The sequence below is a fragment of the Hylobates moloch genome, unplaced genomic scaffold (genome assembly GCF_009828535.3).
Source record: "Hylobates moloch isolate HMO894 unplaced genomic scaffold, HMol_V3 SCAFFOLD_9, whole genome shotgun sequence".
Lineage (NCBI taxonomy): Eukaryota > Metazoa > Chordata > Mammalia > Primates > Hylobatidae > Hylobates > Hylobates moloch.
In genome coordinates, this window is record NW_026652284.1 from 38,851,661 (window position 1) to 38,876,529 (window position 24,869).

Consider the following 24,869-nt stretch of genomic DNA (forward strand, 5'->3'; position numbering starts at 1 on the left):
CTCTTTAAAATATAGATTCTGAGGTCTAACACTTCCACCCAAACCTACTGAATCCAAATTTCAAGGGGTTAAGGAAACCCAGGAATTTGAATTGAAACAAGCTCTTTGTGTCATTCTCAAGCACACCAAGCTTGCAAAGCTTTGTGTTTCTGTGTCTGCATTCTGAGCACCATTACGACTTCCTCAGCATGGTTATCTACTCCCCCTTGACTCACTTTCTGGATCGGGGTGCTTCACTGCTTCCTCTGGGGAGCTGGCCCTTATCAAGTTAGGGTAATAGAAAATGGAAACCGGATGAAAGATTCAGCACAGGACTTGGGCCCTAGGAGCCTGTCAATATGTTCAGGCCAGACCAGGCAGGACCACTTTTCTTTATCTCCTCCATTTATAAGCAAGACCTGAAGGCCCTGAAGATCAGATGCCCCTCCCTGATGCCCACTCCAGGTCCTATTAACCAATATTTTGTCCAGAGTGTTAGAAGAAGAAATGATGGAGCCCTGATATGGGGGGGTGGAGAGGAGATGGAGAGAGGTAAATGTACTTCTTCCTATTCAGTGGCTGTGTAGGAAGAAGAGGGAAAACAGATGTCTGCTAGCAGCCTAAGGAAAAATGTTTTGTTCCTTCATTTGGACTATGCGTTTGCTGTTTGCTTTATCACTAGTCATCAGTTTTATTTACAAACAAATGGTCTTTCAGAAGTCCCTGCACTTTCAGATGTTGTAGACATAGTTAAGGGCACCCACTATTAATTTAAATAAACAAGCTCAAGCACTTTCTCTAACTCTCTGGCCATTAATATTCCTGTTTAAAAAAGGAAGAGACTGGACTGAATGGCATGCAAATAAGCAAAATATAGCATGTAAGTGCTCTGAAGAGAACCGAGAAGGAACCAGAATAGAGTAATAAAGACAGGTAATTGCCATCCTACTTTACATGGGGGAGGGGGATGGCAAGGAAGGAGGTGACATTTCAACTGAAAGCAAAGGGGGAGAAATCAGATATGGGGGTTATGCATTCTAGGCAGAGGCAACACGTGCGAAGGGAGCTATCAGCGGGCTCTGGAGTTACTGCAGCGCTAAGCCACATGACTGGGTAAAGGAGGAAATATAAGGTGGTGCTGCAGACTCTCCTGCAAGCCTGGTGCTACAGTAGGGGGAGCTGGGGCCTGAGTACCCTCTGCATGCAAGGATATGCCCACAGCTGCAGCCGAGGCAGCCTGCCACACTGCCAATATCCTGCTCCGCATCTGCTCTTAACCATAAATATCATGAAATTCTTCACAATGTTCAGTGCTTCAGAGAGCCCAACCAGCACCAGTTTTCAAAGTCTGAGCTAGAAAGTGGCTTCGAATGCACAGATGCTGCTGCATGTGCCGTGCTATTGAAATCTCTCTTTGTGATGCATATGAGCAACATGCTGCCTACATCATCTCGTTCTTTTATTACCAGATCTTTGATTTTGCCCTAAAAGCCTTGGCTGCAGTTACTGCCATAGTTAATCAAACTCCACAGAGGACTGCATATGATGGATGCCTTGCAATAATTTCCCTGCAAGGAAAATATCATGTTAGTGATTCCTGCCTAGAGAGCATTCTCTGGGCATTAAAGGATTACCTGACCTGCTGTGTTTTGGGAATTTCTACTGATATGTCAAGGTCAGGAACTCATCTGACATCTCAGCTTATATACGAGTGAATGTACAATGGTTCAATAATTGTCATAAAATAGGAGCTCTGTGAACGGAGCTAGGAGGAAACCCCTATCACCTTTCATGTCAGCCCTCAGCCAAATGGAAAACCCACCCAGGAAAAACCACTTGGCTTTCCAAGTATCTAAGCCCTAGCTATTGTATTTCGTTTTTCAGATGTGCTCGCTGGAGTTACTTGCTAATGATATGCCTCAGTTTCTAAATAGAGATGATATATTAAATCACCTTGTGGGTGATTTTTAACACACGTTCCTGCTACAATACTGTGGTAGTTTGACCACAGAATTCTTTCCTAAGCTTTACTTAGGAATCTGTAATAATACAATTTTTTAGACACTGGAACTTTTTAATGTTTTGTACCTATTAGGATACAGTTAGGGAACATGTATCACCCTCCTCCTCTCTGTTTACTCTATACCTTTGGTATATATAAAATAAAACGAAAGTCAGGCACTGTTTTTCCCTAAAACATTCTGTTGTGCAGAATACGCACTTATAGGAACAAGAATGTTAATTATGTAATCATTGTACTAGACAAGGAGATGGAAGTTCTAATCTAAGTATACAGAAATTCACTTACAATTGCCTTTTATGACATAAACTCAGTGGCGATTTTGAATTCACTCACAAAGGATGTTCTCCGTGGTTTAGGTGAAAGCCATTCAGCAGCCCTGGGAAAAGAAAGCAATAAATAACCTATTCTGGAGTCTTGGGTAAGATGCCTGGGTCACAGAGGTGAGAACTGATTCTGCTGGTGCAACTAACTTGCACTTTGTTAGAAGCCCTCCCTCCCCTGGGCTACCTTTATTAGTACTTGACTCAAGCCTGATTCAGAAAGGTCCTCCTGATACGCATTTGCTCAATGATAGGAAATAACATTTTCTTCTCCTCTCCTCACAAGGCGTATGGCACTGCTTTGCACTCTCTGGGACATAGAATAAAAAATAATCTTTTAAAATATAAAATAGTCAATCTTTTGGAAAACTGAGGGGGGCTGCTTTCTTGCTGAATGCTATTATCTTGACTACTCGGATGCCAAGGAACTTTTACACATGCAGTAGCTCAAAAATCTGCAGATATACTTCTTGTTCATTATCAAAATCACTGTCAGTAAAGGCTTTCGCTATTAAAATGAGATTTGCCTCCATCTAAAGAAAAAAAGGCAAGAGCGTTTGTGCAACAGAGATATGGCCCATGGGAGCAGAGAAGAGAAGATTGGCTGGGTCTGCCCTATTAGGAGGTTTCACTGATGGCTTTCCTTCATGCATTCCTTTCTTCCTTTTGTCTTGCCTTTCCCCCTGCTCCTGGCTCTCTCGGTGGTAGTAGTCGCTACCACCACCACCATCATTATCACCACCACCACTGACATTAATAGCCACCAATACATATTTTATAAACTAGCAATGCATAGCAAGTCTCCCATTCTAGAGAAACAAGACACATAAATGAAATATATATGGTAATTCAGGGCAGCATGAGCCAATGAGTGGCACAGAGGCATATTTATTTTCTCAACTCTAAATTTAGATTAATATATCTCTTTATAAACATATCAATGAAGCCCAGCCTACTTATTTTTTTAAATTAGGTCCTGGGTTCCTTTTCCCATTTTCTTCCTCTTAATTATTCAGCTTTCTCTAGCTAAGTCTCCCAACCCTCATCCCTTTAACTTTGGAAAGATACTCAGTAAGCCCACTGTAATGTGGTTACAGAACTTACTGGTTTTGCAGCCTTTGCTCTGCAATGGTACATACAAAATCTTACCACTTCAACTTTACAAGCAGACAGGAGCATTTCCAAAGTTAATTTTGGAGGACAGAGAATTGAAGGCATTGAAAATCATTCACCTAGCCTTTTCAAGTATGCTTGAATCATATATAATTTAAGTGTTTCTGGTCTTGAGTTAAAACATATTTAAAACTTAATAAAATCTTAAAAGTCAAGATTTTTAAATGTGTAGCTTTGCTGAATATAGATCAAATTTGTAGGAAGTCAAGGCCTGAACGTCATCAATTTAGTGGGTAACAGAACAGCAAAAGGGATTTTATCAGTATTTGGTTGCTGCAAAAGAAAAGTCTGTCTACTCAATTAGCACTGGGACAGAAAATGAAAGTGTGCCACTAACGCATTTGTTAGCATTATCTCCACAATCTGGGTTTTGTTTAAGTCAAATGCTGCAGCTATAATTGATTTTAGCCCATTATAAAATGTATGTGTTATGATCAATCAAAGCCATCTTTTTGGTGTTGTTTCAGGGGAAAAAATAACATTGAGCATTAGGAAAATTGTTTCATTTGCATGAGAAATATCACCACAAAAACTATACAGTATAGTCTTATAAGACTACAGGTCTTATAAACTTATACCTCCAGTAAGGAAATCAATAACAATAATGTATAAGTAATTAAAAAGCTCTGGATTCTAAAACTTGCCTTCTTTAAGCCAATAGAAGCTCTGTATGACATGGCAAGGCTCTGGTGATTTATTTGGTTTGAAATTTTTTAAAATTTCCTCCTTCACTTGTCACCTCACAATTCAAATAAGCAAAATGCATAAAAACCACAATTAATAACAATGATCAGAACAAAGTTACCTGTGCTAGTAATTTGCCATTTGATTCCTATAGAGAATAGGTTAGTTTTTAAAATAATATTTTAAAACATTGTATGTTCCACATACCTGAGGTAACTTGAGTAGTCAAATTCGTAGAGAAAGAAAGTAAAATGGTGGTTGCCAGGGGCTAGAAGGATGGGAGGAACTGGGAGTTATTGTTTTATAGGAACAGGGTTTCAGTTTGTGATAATGAAAAGTTCTGGAGACAGATGGTAGTGATGATTGTGCAACAACATAAATGTACTGAATGCCACTGAACTATACACTTAAAATGATTACAACGATAAATCTTATGTTATATATATTTTTATCATATAAAAAGTAAAACTCAAACAATATTTTTGTTATTCAAAGCACTAATATGTAATTCATGTGAAAGAAAGTTGAATTACACATTCCTTAAGCCAAAGATGATACTTTGATTTCAAAAGTATGCATCTTCTCCTTGTTCAGTGGGGCCTACTTCTTATAGTAAGGTCAAGTTTCAGGGTTTTTTTAAATTATGGCAAATCTTTTGGTTATTTTGACAGATAGTACAAAATGTGCTGCCCTAGAGATTTATTTGACCGCTCTTCCTCCTCTATTGTCTTACTTGAAAAGATGTGCCTTGGAACCAAATACAAGACTTTTTGTGCTTAGAAATCTACTTGCAGGACAGCAATGATGATAAGGAGAAGCTCACAAAGGGGATAGAATATTGATGGCTGAAATTATGTTATACTTTTGCTACTGGTTTATTTTCTTTCGTTCACCTCTACACACAGACACACAGGCAAGAATTCAACTTCTGCTAGCACTGAGGTTTTGTCTGTAGTGTTTCCTGCTATAACCTCAGCACTTAGCAGGTTTCTTAGATGATTAGTAAACGTTTGCTGAATGAATGAATAACGGAAGAAGTTTAAAGAGAAGTCTGGTAATGTGAAGGTACCAGAATTCTCTCAAAAGATCAGATGTTTAGTGTCTGCTTTAGCATTACCGTTAATTCAGTCAGGCCACCTCAAGCACTCTCCTCAACAGTCTGGAAATCAATATTCTTGTTTTAAAAGGAATTCCAAGTTTCTTCCCACTGAAATATTCTGGGATCTCATCCTGTCTTCCCTACAGCTTTATAATTATAGTTTTAGAAGGTAGTGTCATCTCATTGAATTCTCAGAATGTTACAACCCTACCTAAAAAAAAATACAAAAAAAACACAAATACTTGCAGCAAAATATTCATTAGATAAGTAAATTCCAAACAAATGTATTAAAACGGTAAATGATCATTTTACATTGATTAAAGTATAACACAATAATGATGACTTTACAGTAATAATAAGATTATGTGTTCAATACTACAGCTTAGAACTATATAAAGTGAAAAAAATTAAAACTCAAAGAAAAATGAACACAATTGTATGGGAGACACAAAGCATTAGCAGTTTATGACTGATCAGGTGGTCAAAAATAAAGACAATTTTAAAACCAATAATAAATGTAAGTTCTCTTTCTCTCTCTCAATCTCTTTCTCTCTCTCTCTCTCTCTCTGTCTCTCTCTCTCCCTTTCTCAGCTTCACAGGATTATAAGAAAAGCTCATACTGTAGCAAGAAATACACATACCAGTATCTGAAATGGTATTATATACTTGTTTACTTGTTACTATATATTTCCATTCACACACACACAATTAAACTCAGTGGTGTTGAGGCTTTGTCTGCAGTATCCATGGCTATACTCTAAAACCTAATACTCATAATACTTAGCCCAATCTGAAATATGTATAACTTTTTTCTGTCTTCTTTATTATATGTTCCACCTCCATTAGAATGCAAACTTCATAAAGGCAGGAGCCTAGTCGTTATTCAATGTGTTGTATCCTCAGAACCTGTAAAAGTGCCTTATACATGGTAAAAATCCAAAATAACATTAGCAAGTCATGCTCAAGAGTATATTAAAATCACTAGAACTTCAGCTCTAGTAACGGCCTACTGTATAACTTGGGACTCATTCTCCTTAGAGCAAATTAAAATTCTGGCCAGAAAAAAATGGTTAATTGACTTGAAGGCAGTGCAGATTTATGGGGCCAAATTCAGAAAAGAAGAAAACTGAGAGAGAGGATCTGGAGGAGGTAGCTAAGAAGCCAAGCAGAGCTTGTGATAGTTTCATAAAATCAGACAAGTAGATATACCAATGAGATTAGGTCTGCCACGGGGTTGACCCAGTCAGTATTAAGCTTTAGCTTGGGACCCAGTCAGGTCAAAGCCTAGGAATATGAGTGAACCCACAGTTAGAATGACCCCCTTAACTTAGGCCTTGACCATTTCTATATTTTATATGTAATATATGATAACTAATCTTATGACAAGAAATATGACTGTAAAAATCAAAGAAACAACATAAAAGAGAGGATTTCTATCATGAAAACTTTGGACAGTCACTTTTAAATGACCATAATTAATTTGTAAATGTAAACAAAAATTACAAATTTTGATAGAGAAACTGAAACAAAATACAAAAAGACTTTTTAAAAAATTTTAAGCTGACATATGCAATATTAAGATGCCACTGAAAGTCAGGCAAATAAAAATAGCTGAAAAAAGAATTGATGAATGGGAACAAAGGCAAAAGTAAATATTTAGAAGAAAGTATAGAGAAACAAAACACTAGAAAATAAAGAAGAGAAAATAAGAAACATAAGACATATACTGAAAAAGTTTAATATAATTGTATTCCCAGAAGAAAAATGAATAAGAGACAGAAGTGATATTTTAAGTTAATAATCTACCCCAACCAGCCAGGCGTGGTGGCTCACGCCTGTAATCCCAGCACTTTGGGAGGCCAAGACGGGCAGATCACGAGGTCAGAAGATCAAGACCATCCTGGCTAACACAGGAAACCCCGTCTCCACTAAAAATACAAAAAAAATTAGCCGGGCATGGTGGTGGGCATTTGTAGTCCCAGCTACATGGGAGGCTGAGGCAGGAAAATGGCATGGACCCAGGAGGTGGAGCTTGCAGTGAGCTAAGATCGTGCCACTGCATTCCAACTTGGGTGACAGAGCAAGACTCTGTCTCAAAAAAAAAAAAAAAAAAAAAAACACTTCTGAAACCAATTTACCAAACAAAACAACATCAAATCACAGATACAAACGAACAAACAAAAAAGCCTGTTAACCTAAAGTAGAATAATGGCAAATAAAATCACCTCAGGTTTATAATAATAAAACTACTGTACACCAAAGACCAAGATAAAATCTTAAAAGCAACCCCAAGGTGCAGCAGAGGCGAATAAAGTTTACTTTCAAATGTGGAACAATGAGTTGACAGTTGACTTGAAGATAGGAAATAATGAAATGATGTTTTTAAAGTGGCAAAAGAAAATAACTACCAAGCTAGAGAGAAAAAAATATGTATTTATATATTTAATTATATAGCTATGTACTTACATGTATATATTTACTTATATATATGTATATATTTACTATACATATCATAAATGAAAGAAAAATGAAAACACAAAAACTGGAAGCATTCTCAATCAAACTTTTTTATTAAGAATCTTTAACCAAGGATTGCTGGCAAGATGGCCGAATAGGAACAGCTCCGATCTGCAGCTCCCAGCGAGATTGACACAGAAGGTGGGTGATTTCTGCATTTCCAACTGAGGTACCTGGTTCATCTCATTGGGACTGGTTGGACAATGGGTGCAGCCCAAGGAGGGTGAGCTTCAAGATGCTAATGTCCTGCCTTGTCTTGGAAGAGATAAATTACTCATTTATCTTAAAACATATAAGACAGTGCTGGGTGCAGTAGCTCACACCTGTAATCCCAACACTTTGGGAGGCCAAGACAGGAGGATCATATGACATCAGGAGTTCAAGACCAGTCTGCGCAACAGAGTGAACTCAGTCTCCATAAAAAAAAATAATTTTAAAAAATTAACTGGGTTTGGTGGTACATATCTGTAGTCCCAGCTACTTGGAGACTGAGAAGGGAGGATCCCTTGAGCCCAGGAGGTCAAGGCGTCAATGACCGATGATCACAACCCTGCCCTCCTGCCCTTCAGCCATCCCTAAGATAATAATAAAATGGTGTATAGCTACCAAGCTAATAATGAGGAAAGAAATAAAAATTTTTAAAGTAATGAACTTAAAAAAAGCCAAAAGGTATAATTTTTATATATATATATATCCATTCATATATATAATGAAACAGGATAGAGGGTAAATAGTAAGATATAAGATGTTGATAATATAAGATGTTTGCCCCAGTGTGTCAGTAATTATATATAATATAAGTGGACAAAAGACAATTATAAAATAAAAAAGATGTCAGATTTAATGTTAAAATAATACAACTATATGCTTCTTATGAAAGACAGATCTGGCCGGGTGCGGTGGTTCACACCTGTAATCCCAGCACTTTGGGAGGCCCAGGTGGGCAGATCACAGGGTCAGGAGATCGAGGCCATCCTGGCCAACATGGTGAAACCCCATCTCTACTAAAATACACACAAAAAAATTACCCGGGCATGGTGGCGCATGCCTGTATTCCCAGCTACTCAGGAGGCTGAGGCAGGGGAATTGCTTGAACCCAGGAGGCAGAGGTTGCAGTGAGCAGCTGCGATTGCCTACCAACAGAGCAAGACTCTGTCAAAAAAAAAACAAAAAACAAAAAGACAGCTCTAATATGTAAAGAGACTTCAAAGTTGAAAGTGGAAGGATGAAAAACAATACACCATAAAAATGCTAATCAAAAGGAAGCCAGTATAACTGTATTAATATATGCCAGCAGGATAAATATTGTTAAAAGTAAAAAGTGACATTTCATATGAGAAAAGTCTGGATATACCAGAAAGATATAAAAATTCTGATTATTTGTGCATTTAATTACATAACCTAAAATATATATAAAGAAATTCTTGACAGGATTGTAGAAAAAAGTGAATAAATACACAATCATATGGAAACTTTAAAAAATCAATAGGCTTTTTGCAGTTTTGTTACAAGTGTAGTAAAAAAACTTTTAATGAATAAATAAAAAATTTAAAAAGATTAAAATTAATAGATTTTTGAGAGCAGTTTTAGGTTTACAGAAAAATTGAGCAGAAAGTACAGAGTTCCCCTATACCACCATACACACATGCCACATACAAAGTAACCACTATTATTAATGTCTTGCATTCATGTGGCTCATTTTTTATAGTTAATGAGCCAATATGGCATTATCACTAATTAAAGTGCATAGTTTATGTTGGGGTTCCTTCTTGATGTTGTACATTCTGTAAGTTTTCATTATGGACATTTTAAAAAATCTCTCTCAGCAACTAATAAAACAAAGCATGCAAAATATTAGTACAGCTACAGAAGAATTGAACAACATTAAAACTTGACTTAACTGTCATATGTAGAGCATTGCATCCAACAACTTCAGAAACAACTTAGTTTTGAATGTACAGGAAACATTTACAAAAATTAATCACACATTAGGCCATAAAACAAGACAACTTTCTAATAATTTTTTTATGGAGAGTATGCTTTCTGTCCAAAGTGCAATTAAGAAATAAATCAGTAACAAAACCTTTTTATTAATCCCATGTAGTTGAGAATTAAGAAATATATTTAAATAACTCATGGATCAGAGAAAAATAAAAAAGAAAATTTAAAAATATTTTTGAACTAAAGGATTTTTAAAAAAATACAGTGCACTATACTGCACTGCCACCTACTGTCTCCATCCTCTGGTCATCTCTGCATGAAAGCTGAAACAAGCAGTCACTTGGTTCAGCCTCAGCTGGGAATGTTTGCACTGGGTGACAAATTTTTCACCACTCTGTGCATTCTATGAATGACCACAAAGGCATAACAAGTATTGATTTGGGGATACAAATAAATTTTGGTGAATTCGAAAATATGGAAACCACAAATAATGAGGATCAACTACATTAGAAAAGAAGATCTTAAAAATGTATGAGTAAATTATCCATCTCAAAAAGCTGAAGAAGAAACAGTAAATTAAACCCAAAGAAAACACAAGGAAGCTAACAGTGAAAGAGCAGATATTAATGAAACAGATAAACCATACAGGAGAGATAAATAGCTAATAATTGGTTTCTTAAAAGGCTAAAATAATTGATAACCCATTAGTGAGACTGCTTGACAGGGAGAAGCCTTAAATAATATCAAGAACAGAAAAAGGAACATCACTACAGATCCCACAGACATTAAAAAATCACCAGAATATAATATGAATACATTTATGCCAACAAATTTATCACCTTGGATGAAATAGATAAATCAGAAAAACTAACAACAAGTTACTCATGTTTCTGGCTTTTTGTGAGGGCAGTCACAGTCATGGTGACAGTGACAGACAACTAAAGCCCCAATAGAAAAACCTGCATATTTCAGGCTGGAAATATATTTCCACTATAGTAACCATCTTACTGTATATATGCATCTTATAACATCATGTCAAATATGTACAACATTTTTTTTAAAAAAGAAGAGCAGTCTCATCTTAGATCTGAACCACCCACTGCTGGCATGAGAAAATTTGCCATGTGACTCTATCCAAGTTAATTTCCTGAATAAATTAAATGAATACTCTTCTGAGCAATATGACAGAACCTAGAACAGTAAGACAAAATGAAAAACAACATTCACAAGATCCAGATACAATTCACAGTTTCTCCACATAAGAAAAGCAAGGAAAATGAAGCCTATTGTTAAAGGAAAAGACAACAAATGATAACTCTGAGATGAACTAGACTAGTGTTACCAGTCTAAGGATTTTAATGCACCCATTATTACTATGCTCAATGAGGTCAATTTTAATATGTTCACAATGAAAGAGAGGAAAGATTAGTAGAGAAATAGAAAATACATTTTATTTTGTTTTATTTTTGTCTATTTATTTTTTTTAGGCAGCCTCCTGCTGTGTTGCCCAGGCTGGAGTTCAAAGACACAGTCACAGCTCACTGCAGCTCACTCAATGCCCCAGGTTCAAGCAATCCTCCTGCCTCAGCCAGAATGAGTATCTGGGACTACAGGCATGTGTCACCATGTCTGGTTAATTTATTATTTTTTGTAGAGACAGGGTTTTGCCATGTTGCCCTGGCTGGTCTTGAACTTCTGAACTCAAGTGATCCTCCCACCTCAGCCTTCCAGAATGCTAGAATTACAAGCATCAGCCACCATGCCTGGCTCTAGAAAATATATTTTAAACATGGAAATTCGAAAAGTAAAAAGGAGAATACCTGAAAATTTAAAATTCATGAGATAGTCAAAGAGCAGGAAAGAGATGAAACAAGAATCAGAGAACATGAAGGTAAATGTAAAGAAACAATTCAAGCGGAAAATGAAGGAGAAAAAAATTGGAAAAATACACAGAGACTCAGGAATATGTGGGGTAATTTTTTTAAATCTACCATGAATAACTGAAGTCTCAAAATGAGAAGAGAGAAAGAATGGGGCCAGAAGAAATTTGAAGAAATAATAACTGAAAATATCTAAAATTTAATGAAAGATAAGAATTTACAGATTCAAGAAGCTCAGCAAGCCTTAGACAGGATTATATTTGAAGAAAACCATGCCTGATCATATCATAGCTAAACTGTTAAAAACTCAAGATAGGTAGAAAATCTTTAAAGAAACTAGAACAAAAAAAAAGTATTATATACAGGGAAATAACAATTCAACAATGACTGCATGTTTCTTATTAGAAAAAATAGAGACCACAGAGACTGTAAAAATATGTTTAAAGTACTGGAGAAATAAAACAACAACTGTGAAGCCAGAAATCTATATCCAGTGAAAATATCCTTCAGGAATGAAGGCCAACTAAATCAGACTAAAAGGAGTCATCACCAGCAGATGCGCTACAAGAAATGTGAAAGAAATTTCTTCTGGAAGAACTGAAATAATTCACAGAGGAAACTCAGATCTTAGAAATGAAAAGACTCAGAAATGGTAAATATTTGCATAATCATAAATATTGGTTTTCCTCTTTTGTATGATAATACGCTCATTTTAAAGCAAAAATTTCAACACAGTCTTGCAAGGTTCCTAATGTATGTAGATGTAGTACAAATGAAAATTGTACCATAAAAAATGGTGGAGAGAGGGTAAATAAACCTGTAAGCCTGCTTTTATCTTTGTATTTTGCATTTTTAAAATTTTTATACTTTTTACATGAAGTGGTACAATCTTTAACCCTAAGTGGACTGTGAAAAGTTAAGATTATATATTGGAATATATATTCTCCCCAAAGCAATCATTAAAAAAATGGTAGCAAACTGAATTCAATAGCATTTAGTAAAGATAATATATTATGATAAACTTGACTTATCTCAGAAATGCAAGGATGGTTGAAAATTTGAAAATCTATCTAATTCATCTCCTAAATTAAAAACATCAAATAATCATCTTAATTGTTGCAGAAAAAGCATTGGCTACCATTCAAATTCATTCATAATAATGCATAATAACCTATGAATAGAAGATGTCTTTAAATCTAATAAAGGTTATTGCTATAGACTAAATGTTTGTATACCTCCAAAATTCATATGGTAAATCCTGATGCCCAATGTGATGGTGACAGAAAGTGGGGCTTTTGCTAGGTGACTGCCATGTAAGGATGACTGTCTGTGAACAAGGGAGCAGCCCTCACAAGACACCAAATCTTCCAGTGTCTTGATCTTAGACTTCCCAGCCTCCAGAACTGTGAGAAATAAATTTCTGTTTATGAGCCACCCAGTCTATGGTAGTTTGTTATAGCAGCTTGTATGGATGAAGATAGTTCTCTATTTAAAAAACAAAAACAAAAACAAAAACCTATAGCAAACATCATTCACTTTAGAATTCTGAGAGTTTTACCCGTGAGATCAAGGCCAAGGCAAAAAAGCCCACTGTTGCCACTTCTGTTTAATGTTGCACTGTAGATTTTAGCCAGTGCAGTAAGAGTGGGGTGGGAGCATACAGGTGAAAAAAAAAAATAATAAAAGTGTTAGTACTTGCAGATAACATACTACAGTGCATACAAATCAAAAACAAACCAACATATTTACCATTGGAATCAACATGTGAAACTAGCGAAGTAGCCAATTAAGGTGAATGTAGGCACTGGGAGCACAATTGTGAATAAAATAGACAAAGATCTTGCCTTTACTGCAGCATAAATTTTTGTGGCTAAACAAATAAACATTTACAAATAAATCAGTGTGTTTCACATAGAAATTGTTTGACAAAATGGACTCAAAGTGATGTACAGAGAGTGACCAATTGCTGGGCAGGGGGCTATTGTGGAGTCACAGGAAGGAAGAAGCCCTGGGAAGTTCTGTGTGAAGGGCAGTCCAGGCACAGGCACTAGATGAGGCCCTAAGTCAGGAATGAACTCCGCCTGTTGAAGAAACAGGAAAATGGTCAATGAGAGTTGAACACAGAGAGCACGGGGGAGAACGGAGGTGGGAGAAGAAAAGACCAGGTCTAGTGATGCATGCAGGGAGTTTGCTTTTATTCTAATGGTGGTGGGAAGTTGTGGAGAGTTTAAGCAGAAAAAAAGCAGCGCTATAACCTCTCCATTGTAATCTCATCTCTACTTCTCATTGTTTGTTGATCTTGTTTTCTTCTACTGAAAATGAATTTTCCATATATGGTGGAAAGAATTGGCTAGTTTAAAAACAAATCCCAGTTGTATAAGGAGTGAGTTCGCCTATGTGGCTTACTGGGGAAAAGCACTGTGCTTGACGGAAGGGGTGTGAACTAAGAATATGGCTCTGCAGCCTCCTGGGTTTGTACCCACCCCTCTGAGTCTCACAGCCTTTATTTTCCAAACAAGGAGATAACAAGGGTCTCAATCTCACAGGACTGATATACATGTTAAAAAATACGTATTGCATGAAAGCTTATCATAAAAACTGGCTCAGAGGAAGCACTTTCAAAAATGAGTTTTTGTATTGAAAAAATAATTACTTTTTGAGACAGGGTCTCCCTCTGTTGCCCAGGCTGCAGTGCAGTGGTGTAATCTTGGCTCACTTGCAGCCTCAACCTCTCAGCCTCAGGCAATCCTCTCACCCCAGCCTCCCAAGTAGCTGGGACTCCAGGCACAAGCCACCACGCCCAGCTAATTTTTAAATTTTTTTGTAGATACAGGGGTCTTACCATGTTGCCCAGGTGGGGTCTTGAATTCTTGGGCTCAAGAAATCCTCCCAGCTCTGCCTCCCATAGTGCTAGGATTACAGGCATGAGCCACCACACCTGGCTAAAAAAATAATACATTAAAAGACTAAAAAAATACTTATATTAGAACATAATTATCTCCAGATAAGGCATGGTTTTCTAAGCACAATAACAATAAAAGAAATCGCAAAAGAAATATGCAGAAATTCTACATGTGATTCTACCAATGTTTAGCACTGTCTCTGCAGGGTTGATATGTCCAGTTGTATAGGTCCTACAATGTACAACCCTAGCGGGGCAACAGTACATTTGTGTAAAATGGTAACAAATAAAATTACAGAGGGGATTAAACAAATTAAACAAAGAAATTAAACAAAGCAGTTAATAGCATGCTATTTAAAGAATTATTTAAAAAGGTATAGTTTTTTGTTTTGAAACAAAAATTAGATACCATTTTTCAACTGTCCAAGTGGCAAAGGTAAAATGCTGAAGTGGCAGAGATGGACACTCTTATATTCTGCTGGCAGTGCTGGAGTGTGAATTGGTTTGCTTCTTCCTGAAAGAAACTTGGCAGAATGTATCAAGACCACTAACACATATGTATCTTTAAACAAGAGAATTTTCCTTCTCAGCATGTAGGAGTTTACTTTACAGAAATAGTCCTGGGTATGGACCAAGATTGATGTTTAAAGAAATCCATTAGAGTGAAAAATTAGAAACTACCTCAATAGCTCCAATAGCAGATTGATTAAATAAATTATCTTCATTTGATGGAATCTTCTTAAAGAATATTTAATAGCATGAAAAATTGCACACAGTAAAATATTAAGCAAAGTATAAAAAAATTTTGTTCAAACCAAGGATGGTATGATGCCAACTGGCAGAGTGTAATTGTTGGAAGCAGAAAGAGCTTGCAAGTGTGGGTGGGCCCTCTACCTGTCACTTGAATTGAGAAGCAGAGAAAACCCATCCATCTGGAGAACAGAATGAAGCCGTTCGCCAAGAGAAGCAGAGCAGAGATTCCCTGGTTTACCATCAGCTCAGGCCCAGAACAGCCATCCTCTTTGCTTCAGGAGTCACACCACAGCCTTCTAATAACACATCTCTTTGTGGAGGGAAAAGAAAAGGAGGGAAGGAAGGCAGGAGGGGAGGAGAGGGACAGCCAGAGGAAAGAAAGGTGAACAGTGGAGGGTAGTAAGGGGAGGAAGGAAAGAGAGGGAAGGGGAGGCAAGGAAAAGGGAAGGAAGAGGAAAAATGGACAGAAGGAAGGCTAGAGGGAGGAAAGGAAGGAAGGGACAAAAACTGTAGCCGAAGGTCCTTTCTGAGTGTTAGAATTATAGGTAATTTTTGTTTCTCTTTTTAAAATATTTACAGCATAGTCTCAAATGATCTCATAGCTTCTTTATTTCTTAAATAAGAAAGTAGATCTATGGGACCCCCGGCTCTGTCAGGAAGAGGTATGGGGCAGGGTAGGAGGAACCCTACAAATTAGGCCTTCTTAGACCAAGTCAGACTCTCAGACCAAACCAGTAATTAAACTGTCTCTTTAGCTAATTCAGCCTCTGCTTGGATGCCTCAGTATTGCAGAGTTCTGCTCTCTCCCAGGATCCTCTCATGGAAGCACCTGGATGGACACAAAATTGTGGCTTATGTGACCCTGGGGCAGCAGAAAGCCCACCGCACAGCCTCTGGACTCCCTGTGTCTCTGAACCCCCGTGACTTTGGAGAGAAGAAAAGGGCCCATCCTTTCTTTGTCTGACCATCTCCACATGTTGCAGATTCATAGGTAGGACCACAGGCCTTTGCTTAGCTGTGGGCCCTCCTCACACCTCTCCAGCCTCTGTAGCATCCCATCAAACCCCTGCCTTCTGGAGAGTCTGCTGTGCCATGACCTATCCCAAGGTCCTAGAATTTTTGTCGGATTTGGAGGATAATTCACTTTACCTCTCTAGACCACAATATGCTCAGCTCTTAGGTTAGTAATTGAGGAATTTTGGAGAAACAAACTCTGAGGTCCCTTTCAGCTCAGTGGCTTCAAGATTCTCAAAGCAGAGAAGAGCTTTTCTTCATGAACCTCCTCCTCTTATTTTTCCTCTTTGTCCAGTCTTGCTCTATCACCTTGGCTGGGGTGCAATGGCGCAATCATAGCTCACTGCCACCTCAAACTCCTGGGCTCATGAGATCCTCCTGCCTCAGCCTCCTGGGTAGCTGGGACTACAGGTATGTACCACCATGCCTGGCATGGTGGTATATACCTTTTTTTTTTCTTTTCCTATTTTGCCCTTGCAGGCACTATCAACAACCTTCTTGAAATGGACTGTATCACAGTGGCCAGTGGCTTGCTACCTTGGCCAGCTATGCTGAAAATAGGAGTCATCCTGTGGTTTGACTTTAGTTCACTGGACTTCTCTTGGGTTTGGCAACAAAGGTCCAGTTAATTTAAAAAATCCCCCTTTGTCTTACTGATCATCCTCCCCTGGTTATATTTCTCTTTGGGAGTTCACATAAAGAATCAATCAATTTATCCTGAAGACAGGATTTAAGTGTTTCTGAGCCAAATTGTTCGTGAAGCCATATGAATAACACAACTTTGTTCATTAATGAATTGCACTCTATTCTGCCATCCACCAGCATTGTAGGCAGTCAGAGGTGCAGGTGTTGGCTCCCTGACCTCTCGCATCCCAAGTGCGGCTCTTCCATTGGAGCTAATTCCCTGCGCCAGCTCTGTGACCTGGGGAAGCGACTCAGCTCTCTTGACCACCATTTCCTCATTCGTAAAATGAGGTCGGTGAACTCCATGATCTCTACAGTCTTTTCTATTTAGAAACCTGTAATCCTTCTTGTTTGTGTAAATGAAGGCCAGCTGATTCTAGGCCCTGGGGAGCTATTAAAGAGCCTAGCAGGTGTTGAGCACGGTGGGGAGAGATGGGATTTCACAAAAAGAAAAAGGCTGCCCACCCAGGAACAGTGCTGCTGCCGCTGCTGCTGCTGCTGCTGCCGCTGCTGCTGCTGCTGCTGCTGCTGCTGCTTTTGTAAAATTTTACTCTCAACTCCAGAGCTCTGTTTTTCGTTAGACTTCTGGGTCCCAGAGGGACGTCTGAGCAAGCGAGCAGCAGACTGTCTCAGGAATGTCAGAAGGCCCCACTGCAGGCTTCATCTTGGAAGGAGTCCTTTTCAGGGCTTGCTGCCACTGCAAATTAACATCTAGCAGGTAAGTTTCACTCCAGACCCCCATGATGTACGAGCTGAACACATTCATCTTTAATTGGCGCTGTCACCACATCTACTGCCTCTCTGAGCCACTGTGTAAATATCGGTCTCGGCTCTTGGAGAGGTCACTCCGGAGACGGCGTTGGTTTTGGGGTGTGGGGGGTTGGTGGCACTATGTGGCACGTCTGTGCGCGACGGGCCCAGAATGTAGCCCCATGGGCGGGACTCGAGGCTCAGTTGATGGCCTTGCAGGAGGTACCCGGAACTCCACAAGTGACCTCGCGATCTGGCCCGGCTCCGGCTCGTCGCAACAGCGTGACTACAGGGTATGGCGGGGTCCGGGCACTGTGCGGCTGGACCCCCAGTTCTGGGGCCACGCCGCGGAACCGCTTACTGCTGCAGCTTTTGGGGTCGCCAGGCCGCCGCTGTTACAGTCTTGCCCCGCATCAGAAGATTCCATTGCCTTCTCTTTCCCCCACAATGCAGGCAGGCACCATAGCCCGTTGGGAAAAAAAAGAGGGGGACAAAATCAATGAAGGTGACCTAATTGCAGAGGTTGAAACTGATAGAGCCACTGTTGGATTTGAGAGCTGGAAGAGTGCTATATGGCAAAGATACTTGTTGCTGAAGGTACCAGGGATGTTCCCATCGGAGCGATCATCTGTATCACAGTTGGCAAGCCTGAGGATATTGAGGCCTTTAAAAATCATACATTGGATTCCTCGGCAGCACCTACCCCGCAAGCGGCCCCAGCACCAACCCCTGCTGTCACTGCTTCTCCACCTACACCTTCTGTTCAGGCTCCTGGTAGCTCATATCCCCCTCACATGCAGGTACTTCTTCTTGCCCTCTCTCCCACCATGACCATGGGCACAGTTCAGAGATGGGAAAAGAAAGTGGGTGAGAAGCTAAGTGAAGGAGACTTATTGGCAGAGATAGAGACTGACAAAGCCACTATAGGTTTTGAAGTACAGGAAGAAGGTTATCTGGCAAAAATCCTGGTCCCTGAAGGCACAAGAGATGTCCCTCTAGGAACCCCACTCTGTATCATTGTAGAAAAAGAGGCAGATATATCAGCGTTTGCTGACTATAGGCCAACCGAAGTAACAGATTTAAAACCACAAGCACCACCACCTACCCCACCACCTGTGGCCGCTGTTCCTCCAACTCCCCAGCCTTTAGCTCCTACACCTTCAGCACCCTGCCCAGCTACTCCTGCTGGACCAAAGGGAAGAGTGTTTGTTAGCCCTGTCTTGCAAAGAAGTTGGCAGTAGAGAAAGGCACTGATCTTACACAAGTAAAAGGGACAGGACCAGATAGTAGAATCACCAAGAAGGATATCGACTCTTTTGTGCCTAGTAAAGCTGCTCCTGCTCCAGCAGCTGTTGTGCCTCCCACAGGTCCTGGAATGACACCAGTTCCTACAGGTGTCTTCACAGATATCCCAATCAGCAACATTTGTCGGGTTATTGCACAGCAATTAATGCAATCAAAGCAAACCATACCTCATTATTACCTTTCTATCGATGTAAATACGGGAGAAGTTTTGTTGGTACAGAAAGAACTTAAGATTTCAGAAGGGAGAAGCAAAATTTCTGTCAATGACTTCATCATAAAAGCTTCAGCTTTGGCATGTTTAAAAATTCCCCAAAGCAAATTCTTCTTGGATGGACACAGTTATAAGACAAAATCATGTTGTTGATGTCAGTGTTGCCGTCAGTACTCCCGCAGGACTCATCACACCTATTGTGTTTAATGCACATATAAAAGGACTGGAAACCATTGCTAATGATGTTGTTTCTTTAGCAACCAAAGCAAGAGAGGGTAAACTACAGCCACATGAATTCCAGGGCGGCACCTTTACGATCTCCAATTTAGGAATGTTTGGAATTGAGAATTTCTCTGCTATTATTAACCCACCTCAAGCATGTATTTTGGCAATTGGTGCTTCAGAGGACAAATTGGTCCCTGCAGATAATGAAAAAGGGTTTGATGTGGCTAGCATGATGTCTGTTACACTCAGCTGTGATCACCGGGTGGTGGATGGAGCAGTTGCAGCCCAGTGGCTTGCTGAGTTTAGAAAGTATCTTGAAAAACCTATCACTGTGTTGTTGTAACTAACTCAAGAATTTCTAAACTCTCCCGGGTCACACTGATTCATTCTTATCAAGATATTTATATGTTATTAAACAGGTGGTTCTTTTTATTTTAACCAGTTATTTTTGTTATTGAGTCTGTCCAGATAAGGTATTTACAATGGGCATTACTGAATTTTTAAAATGCCGATTACACCCAATTATTGTGCACATTTAATAATCAGACACCAGATTTTTAGCTCCGTACTCCTAATTAAGGGACATGTCTGTGGCCTTGCCTAGCCCTCTGGTGATAAGTACTTCCCCTAGGAAATGTTTGATAGGTAGAATTGTGGTTCCCTAAAGATGAGTACATAAAGGTAACCCGGATGAAACCTTGAAGTTCTGAAATTTAACTGCCTAAAATGTTCTCCTTAGATGTGAGAGAAAGAGAAATCAGGAAAGTTAATTCCCTTGGGGGAAGGGCTTGAACGGAAGCTTTACTTTAGAATTTAACCCTGGTTTGAAATTTTCCATTACATGATCTTGGTTTATCATCGATGGGAAGGGTAGAAAACTTCAAGGAAAATAAGTGAAATTTTAAAAGTCAGCATTTTCTTAGACCTCTTCAGCTGATTGTTTATTTTTCTATGAATCCCTACACATGGTTGTTCCCCCCGCCACCTTGAGATAATCTAAATATAAACCAGCTACTTGATGTAAAAAATAAAACAAAATTAAAAAAATATATATCAGTCTCATACCCTTTGTGACTCTCATTCACCCCTTCTCTGGCTTCAGGTGTTGTGCCCATGTCTCATGCCCTTAGCCAATGTACTGTTCCTTCTCTACCCTTGGCCCTGGCAGTGCCTTGCCTCATTTTAGCATCAAATCAGCATAGCCAAGATGAATGGAAGGAAGCTCGCCTGGGAATCTACCGCACAGCCAACTCATTACTGGCAGCCTTTGCCTTCTCACCAAGGGTGGAAAGCAGTCCAGGAGAGTCACAAAGGATCCTCACAGCGACAACAACTCTCAACAAATTGGACGCCAGCCTCCAATTTCATGGGTCTGAAACCTGACAGCCCAGTAGTGTCAGGTCATCTGACCATGTGCCAGATGATACATGGCTCTTGTCCACAGGGCTCCCAGCTTGGAGACGGGGACTAATAACACAGAAGTAAAGTCTCAAATGATCTTGGCCCTAATGATCTCTATCTCTAGCAACAAGAAGTGGCTTGTACATTCTGTCTTAACCTCAGAACAGAGGGTGTGCTGGGGAACAAGGCATTCATATATTAACCTTCCACTCAAATCACCTGATGTTTGTGAGTTCCAGCCTCCTTATAAATGCAGGCTTCCCTCCTTGATACATCAGGCAAGGAAAAGGATTGTGTACAGACAGAAAACTCTCCTTTCCCCTACTAGTCTCTACTTTCTAGACAATCTTGCCTTCAAAATGTTTAATTGTTTTAGTTGAAAGACATGTTCAGAAGCTTTAAGAAAATGAAGTGGCAAGTTGGGCTAAATTTGAACAAAACAAAAAACTATTCTGCAAGATGTGACCTCTCAGGTTCCATTTTCTTGAGCTTTAATTGTAGTTATTTGTAGTTATTGATAATAGCACAGTACTAGGTAAGTGCATCTGTGATTTGAAATTCTTGCCTCCTGAAACCACTTTTTTTTTTTTTTTTTTTGAGATGGAGTCTCACTGTCACCCAGGCTGGAGTGCAGTGGCGCGATCTCGGCTCACTGCAGGCTCCGCCCCCTGGGGTTCATGCCATTCTCCTGCCTCAGCCTCCAGCGTAGCTGGGATTACAAGTGCCCACCACCTCGCCTGGCTAATTTTTTGTATTTTTTTAGTAGAAACGGTATTTCACTGTGTTAGCCAGGATGGTCTCGATCTCCTGACCTCGTGATCCGCCCGCCTCGTAAAGCATTTCCATGTAGCTCACTGGAGTCCTCTGCAATTTGCCAGAGCATTGCTGTGGAATCACCCTCAGGCATGGGCACTTTCTCTGGTCACTTTTGGGACAATCACAGCTCCTCAGGCAGCTGGGACAGTTTCGTATGCTGCTCACATGCTTGTGTTTTGATCTTTGAAGTCCTTACTCCACAATCTAACCAGCAATTGCTTGAAGGAAAGCGGAGTCATTGAGATGCTCTCTCCACAAATTCTGTTAGTGCCTTCAGCTACGCCCAGTTCCCTAGACTGCCTATTTAAGTGGCTGCTAGGTTCGTCTGTGAGCTGCAATTAGACCAGTCAGAAAAAGCATCACTCATCTCACTTTGTTTGGGATGACAATGATCATTCCAAAGTTGCCTAGAACTGTATGTCCCGTACAAAGAAGACAGCCTGCTCCATAGAGATGCAGGGTAGAAGCTAACCATAGCAGCCATTCTGCCCACTCTATTTTTTTTAAAGACTTAACTATGAAAACCAGCATAATTACAGCAGTTATGCTGAGGGCTGTGAGCTCTGAGCATCCCCACTTTTCTGTGGAGATCCATATCTGCTAGGCTGGGAAAGACTTAGTGCCACATAAAGGATAGTGGTTAACGTCAACGCCAGTGGCTGGGGACTGAATCTGGGCTCTGCCGTTGTCCACCTGTGTGATCTTGGGCAAGTTACACACACACCTAAGCTTCAGGTTTCTCAGATAAAAATTGGATAATCCAATTCCCTCATCTCCTAGTGAGGATGCAATGGGATAGTGTGTAGAAAGCCCAGAAAGTCTCAACATGTGCCTCATCTTGATTGGATCTCCCTGGCTCATTGTGACTGGATATACACACTTCTAGTTGTCCTCAACGTGAGAAAAGGGACATGTCTTTCTGTGCTGTGTACCCTGAACTTCTGTCACAGAATCTGGCATATAAAAAGCGCTCCGGAAATGTTAGCTATTGTGATTCATGAGAAATGTATCAAGGGGATATAGGCTCCTGTGCCATGCTGACACAGCAGAACAAGTGACGTCAGGCACTGGTCTAACGAGGCTGTTTCTCTCGCCAGAATGCGCATGCACGCAGTCTAGCCACGCCAAGGACGGGATCCAGTCCACCCTCATTCTCTACCCCCTGGCCAGAGCAGACTTCTGCCCCTGGGCTGGTACCCCCTAATGCCAGTGGTCTGTGGTGGGCCTCCAGGATTTACCAGGAAGCTGGCCTGCCTACCCTCCTACCCTTGCCGCTGCCACCTCAGCCCCTCCCATGTAGGGCAGGGAAGGAAGAAAAGAGTATCACTTCCTCCAGGGCAAAGACTCACCATCCAATCATTTCCTCTCTCTTTGAGGGATTCCTCACCAATAGAAAGGGAGAGAGAGCGAGTCTCCAAGAAAACCAAGCCAAACACTGAATGTGCGGAGACAAGAGGCTGGGTTCCCATTCCCTGGGATGAGGTCAGCCTGGGGCAGCCTCATGCAGCCCACATGCTGATTCACCCACCGGGCAGAGAATAGAGTGTGTGGCAACCCCCAGCCCGTGCATCAAGGATATACGCTTGTCTCCTTGGGCTCCACGGACACTGTGCCTGTCATAGGCCCTTTTCCCAGCCAGGAGGGCAGGCTGCCAGGAGAGGAGACCTGGCAGTGAGAGGAAAGGGGGCACCCAGCCCAGAGACGTGGCTTTGGAGGCAGAATGAGAAGGAGTCTTGTTCTAGGAGTAGGGAATTAAGCCAGAAGCAGTCTGAAATCTTAAACTAGACCTGACTGACTTGGACTTTTTTTTTTCTTTTTCTTTCTTTCTTTCTTTTTTTGATACAGAATCTGTCTTTTAAGTAACCAAATGTTACAAAAAGCTATGAGTTCTTTCTGAGACTTCACTAAGGCAAGAGACAAGAGAAAGAGTTGATAGAGAATGGCTGACAACAATGGTGAAGAGAAACATAAATCCATTCCCTGTTTGTACCTCACCGAATATCATACACTAAAATAACAATTATCCTCCAATTCCGAGGTCCTCAGAAGGCAAGGGTGTTCAGAACGTGTCGACGCCCTGAAAATTCTCATTTATCTATTGGAACACAAAATTACAAACTCTTGCTTGTCTGCTAGATAAACATTTATTTCCTAATACTTTTCAATTATTACTGAGGGAGAAGGATGGGTACAATTTCCTCTTAAGTGATCTCCTTTTGAAGGTTCAAACTGTCAGATGTTCATATGCCTGTTAAGGTGTTTGTCATTTGATTAATAAATAATGAGTTTTTGAAAAGTATTAACACAATTACTATCTTCTTCAGATATGCTTAAAAAAACATATTTTACCCTCTACTAAATTTTATATGGTTAAATGGGTTTTAGGTATTGTTTTATTTCCCAAAGATTCTAGGAAACAGATGAAAAGTGAAGAAAATTCCAAACATCAATGAGGAGTTAAAGAGATGATCAAATGTGGTTAATTTTAATGCAAAATGTTGAGATAAAGCATAATTAATACTGTTGCCCTTTGTCCAACTAGTCCCACCTATCCTAGGGCAGATAGAATGACATTGGCAGACAGTTGCCGAGAACTGCATGATGCTGGGTCAAAAAGTCCAAGGCAGAGGATATTCAAATATGGAAATGGGGGTGTGGGAGTCATTCAGTAAGTTTCTAGATTTATGAATACCCACATATTAAGAAGACTATAGAGTATTTTATGGCAGCCTCTTTCTCACACCACCGCATGCAGATCTGATCCGTTTCTATTTAGTAAAATATTTTATGGAGATGAATCTCTCAAACGAAGGAAACTAGTTTGGAGATTTGGGGAGTTACATAAGATTTTATTTTGAGCCTGGTTTCTTATTCAAAAAGATCCACAAACTTTCCATATTCACAAAAGTCCCGAATGTGGCCTCCCAAATAAGAAACAGGCCTCTTGCATATAGCTAACTGGAGGTCTCCAGTGCAAACTGTACCTTAACACTACCCTGAAACTTTCCTCAGGGCTCCTTCTTTGGCTGCTCCTTTGAGCACTAGGATCTAAGCATCCAATGTTACTTCAGCAAAATACATGCATAGAGGATATTGTGCCCACCTCCCTAACATCCACGTTTGCCCCCCACTCCTTCATTGTGTAACTCGGGTAAGGTTCGACTGAAAGTGATCCCAACTTCATTGCTGGGG

The 24,869-nt window shown here is 40.0% G+C and overlaps 1 protein-coding gene across 1 annotated transcript; it reads left to right on the forward strand.

Moving 5' to 3' along the window:
* The first annotated feature begins 17,860 nt into the window (after window positions 1-17,860).
* Window positions 17,861-19,803, forward strand: LOC116813255 (dihydrolipoyllysine-residue acetyltransferase component of pyruvate dehydrogenase complex, mitochondrial-like). Its single transcript, XM_032759695.1, is given in 4 exon segments — window positions 17,861-18,272; window positions 18,275-18,936; window positions 18,939-19,337; window positions 19,339-19,803. Coding segments are annotated over 4 exon segments (1,938 nt in total).
* The last annotated feature ends 5,066 nt before the right edge of the window (window positions 19,804-24,869 follow it).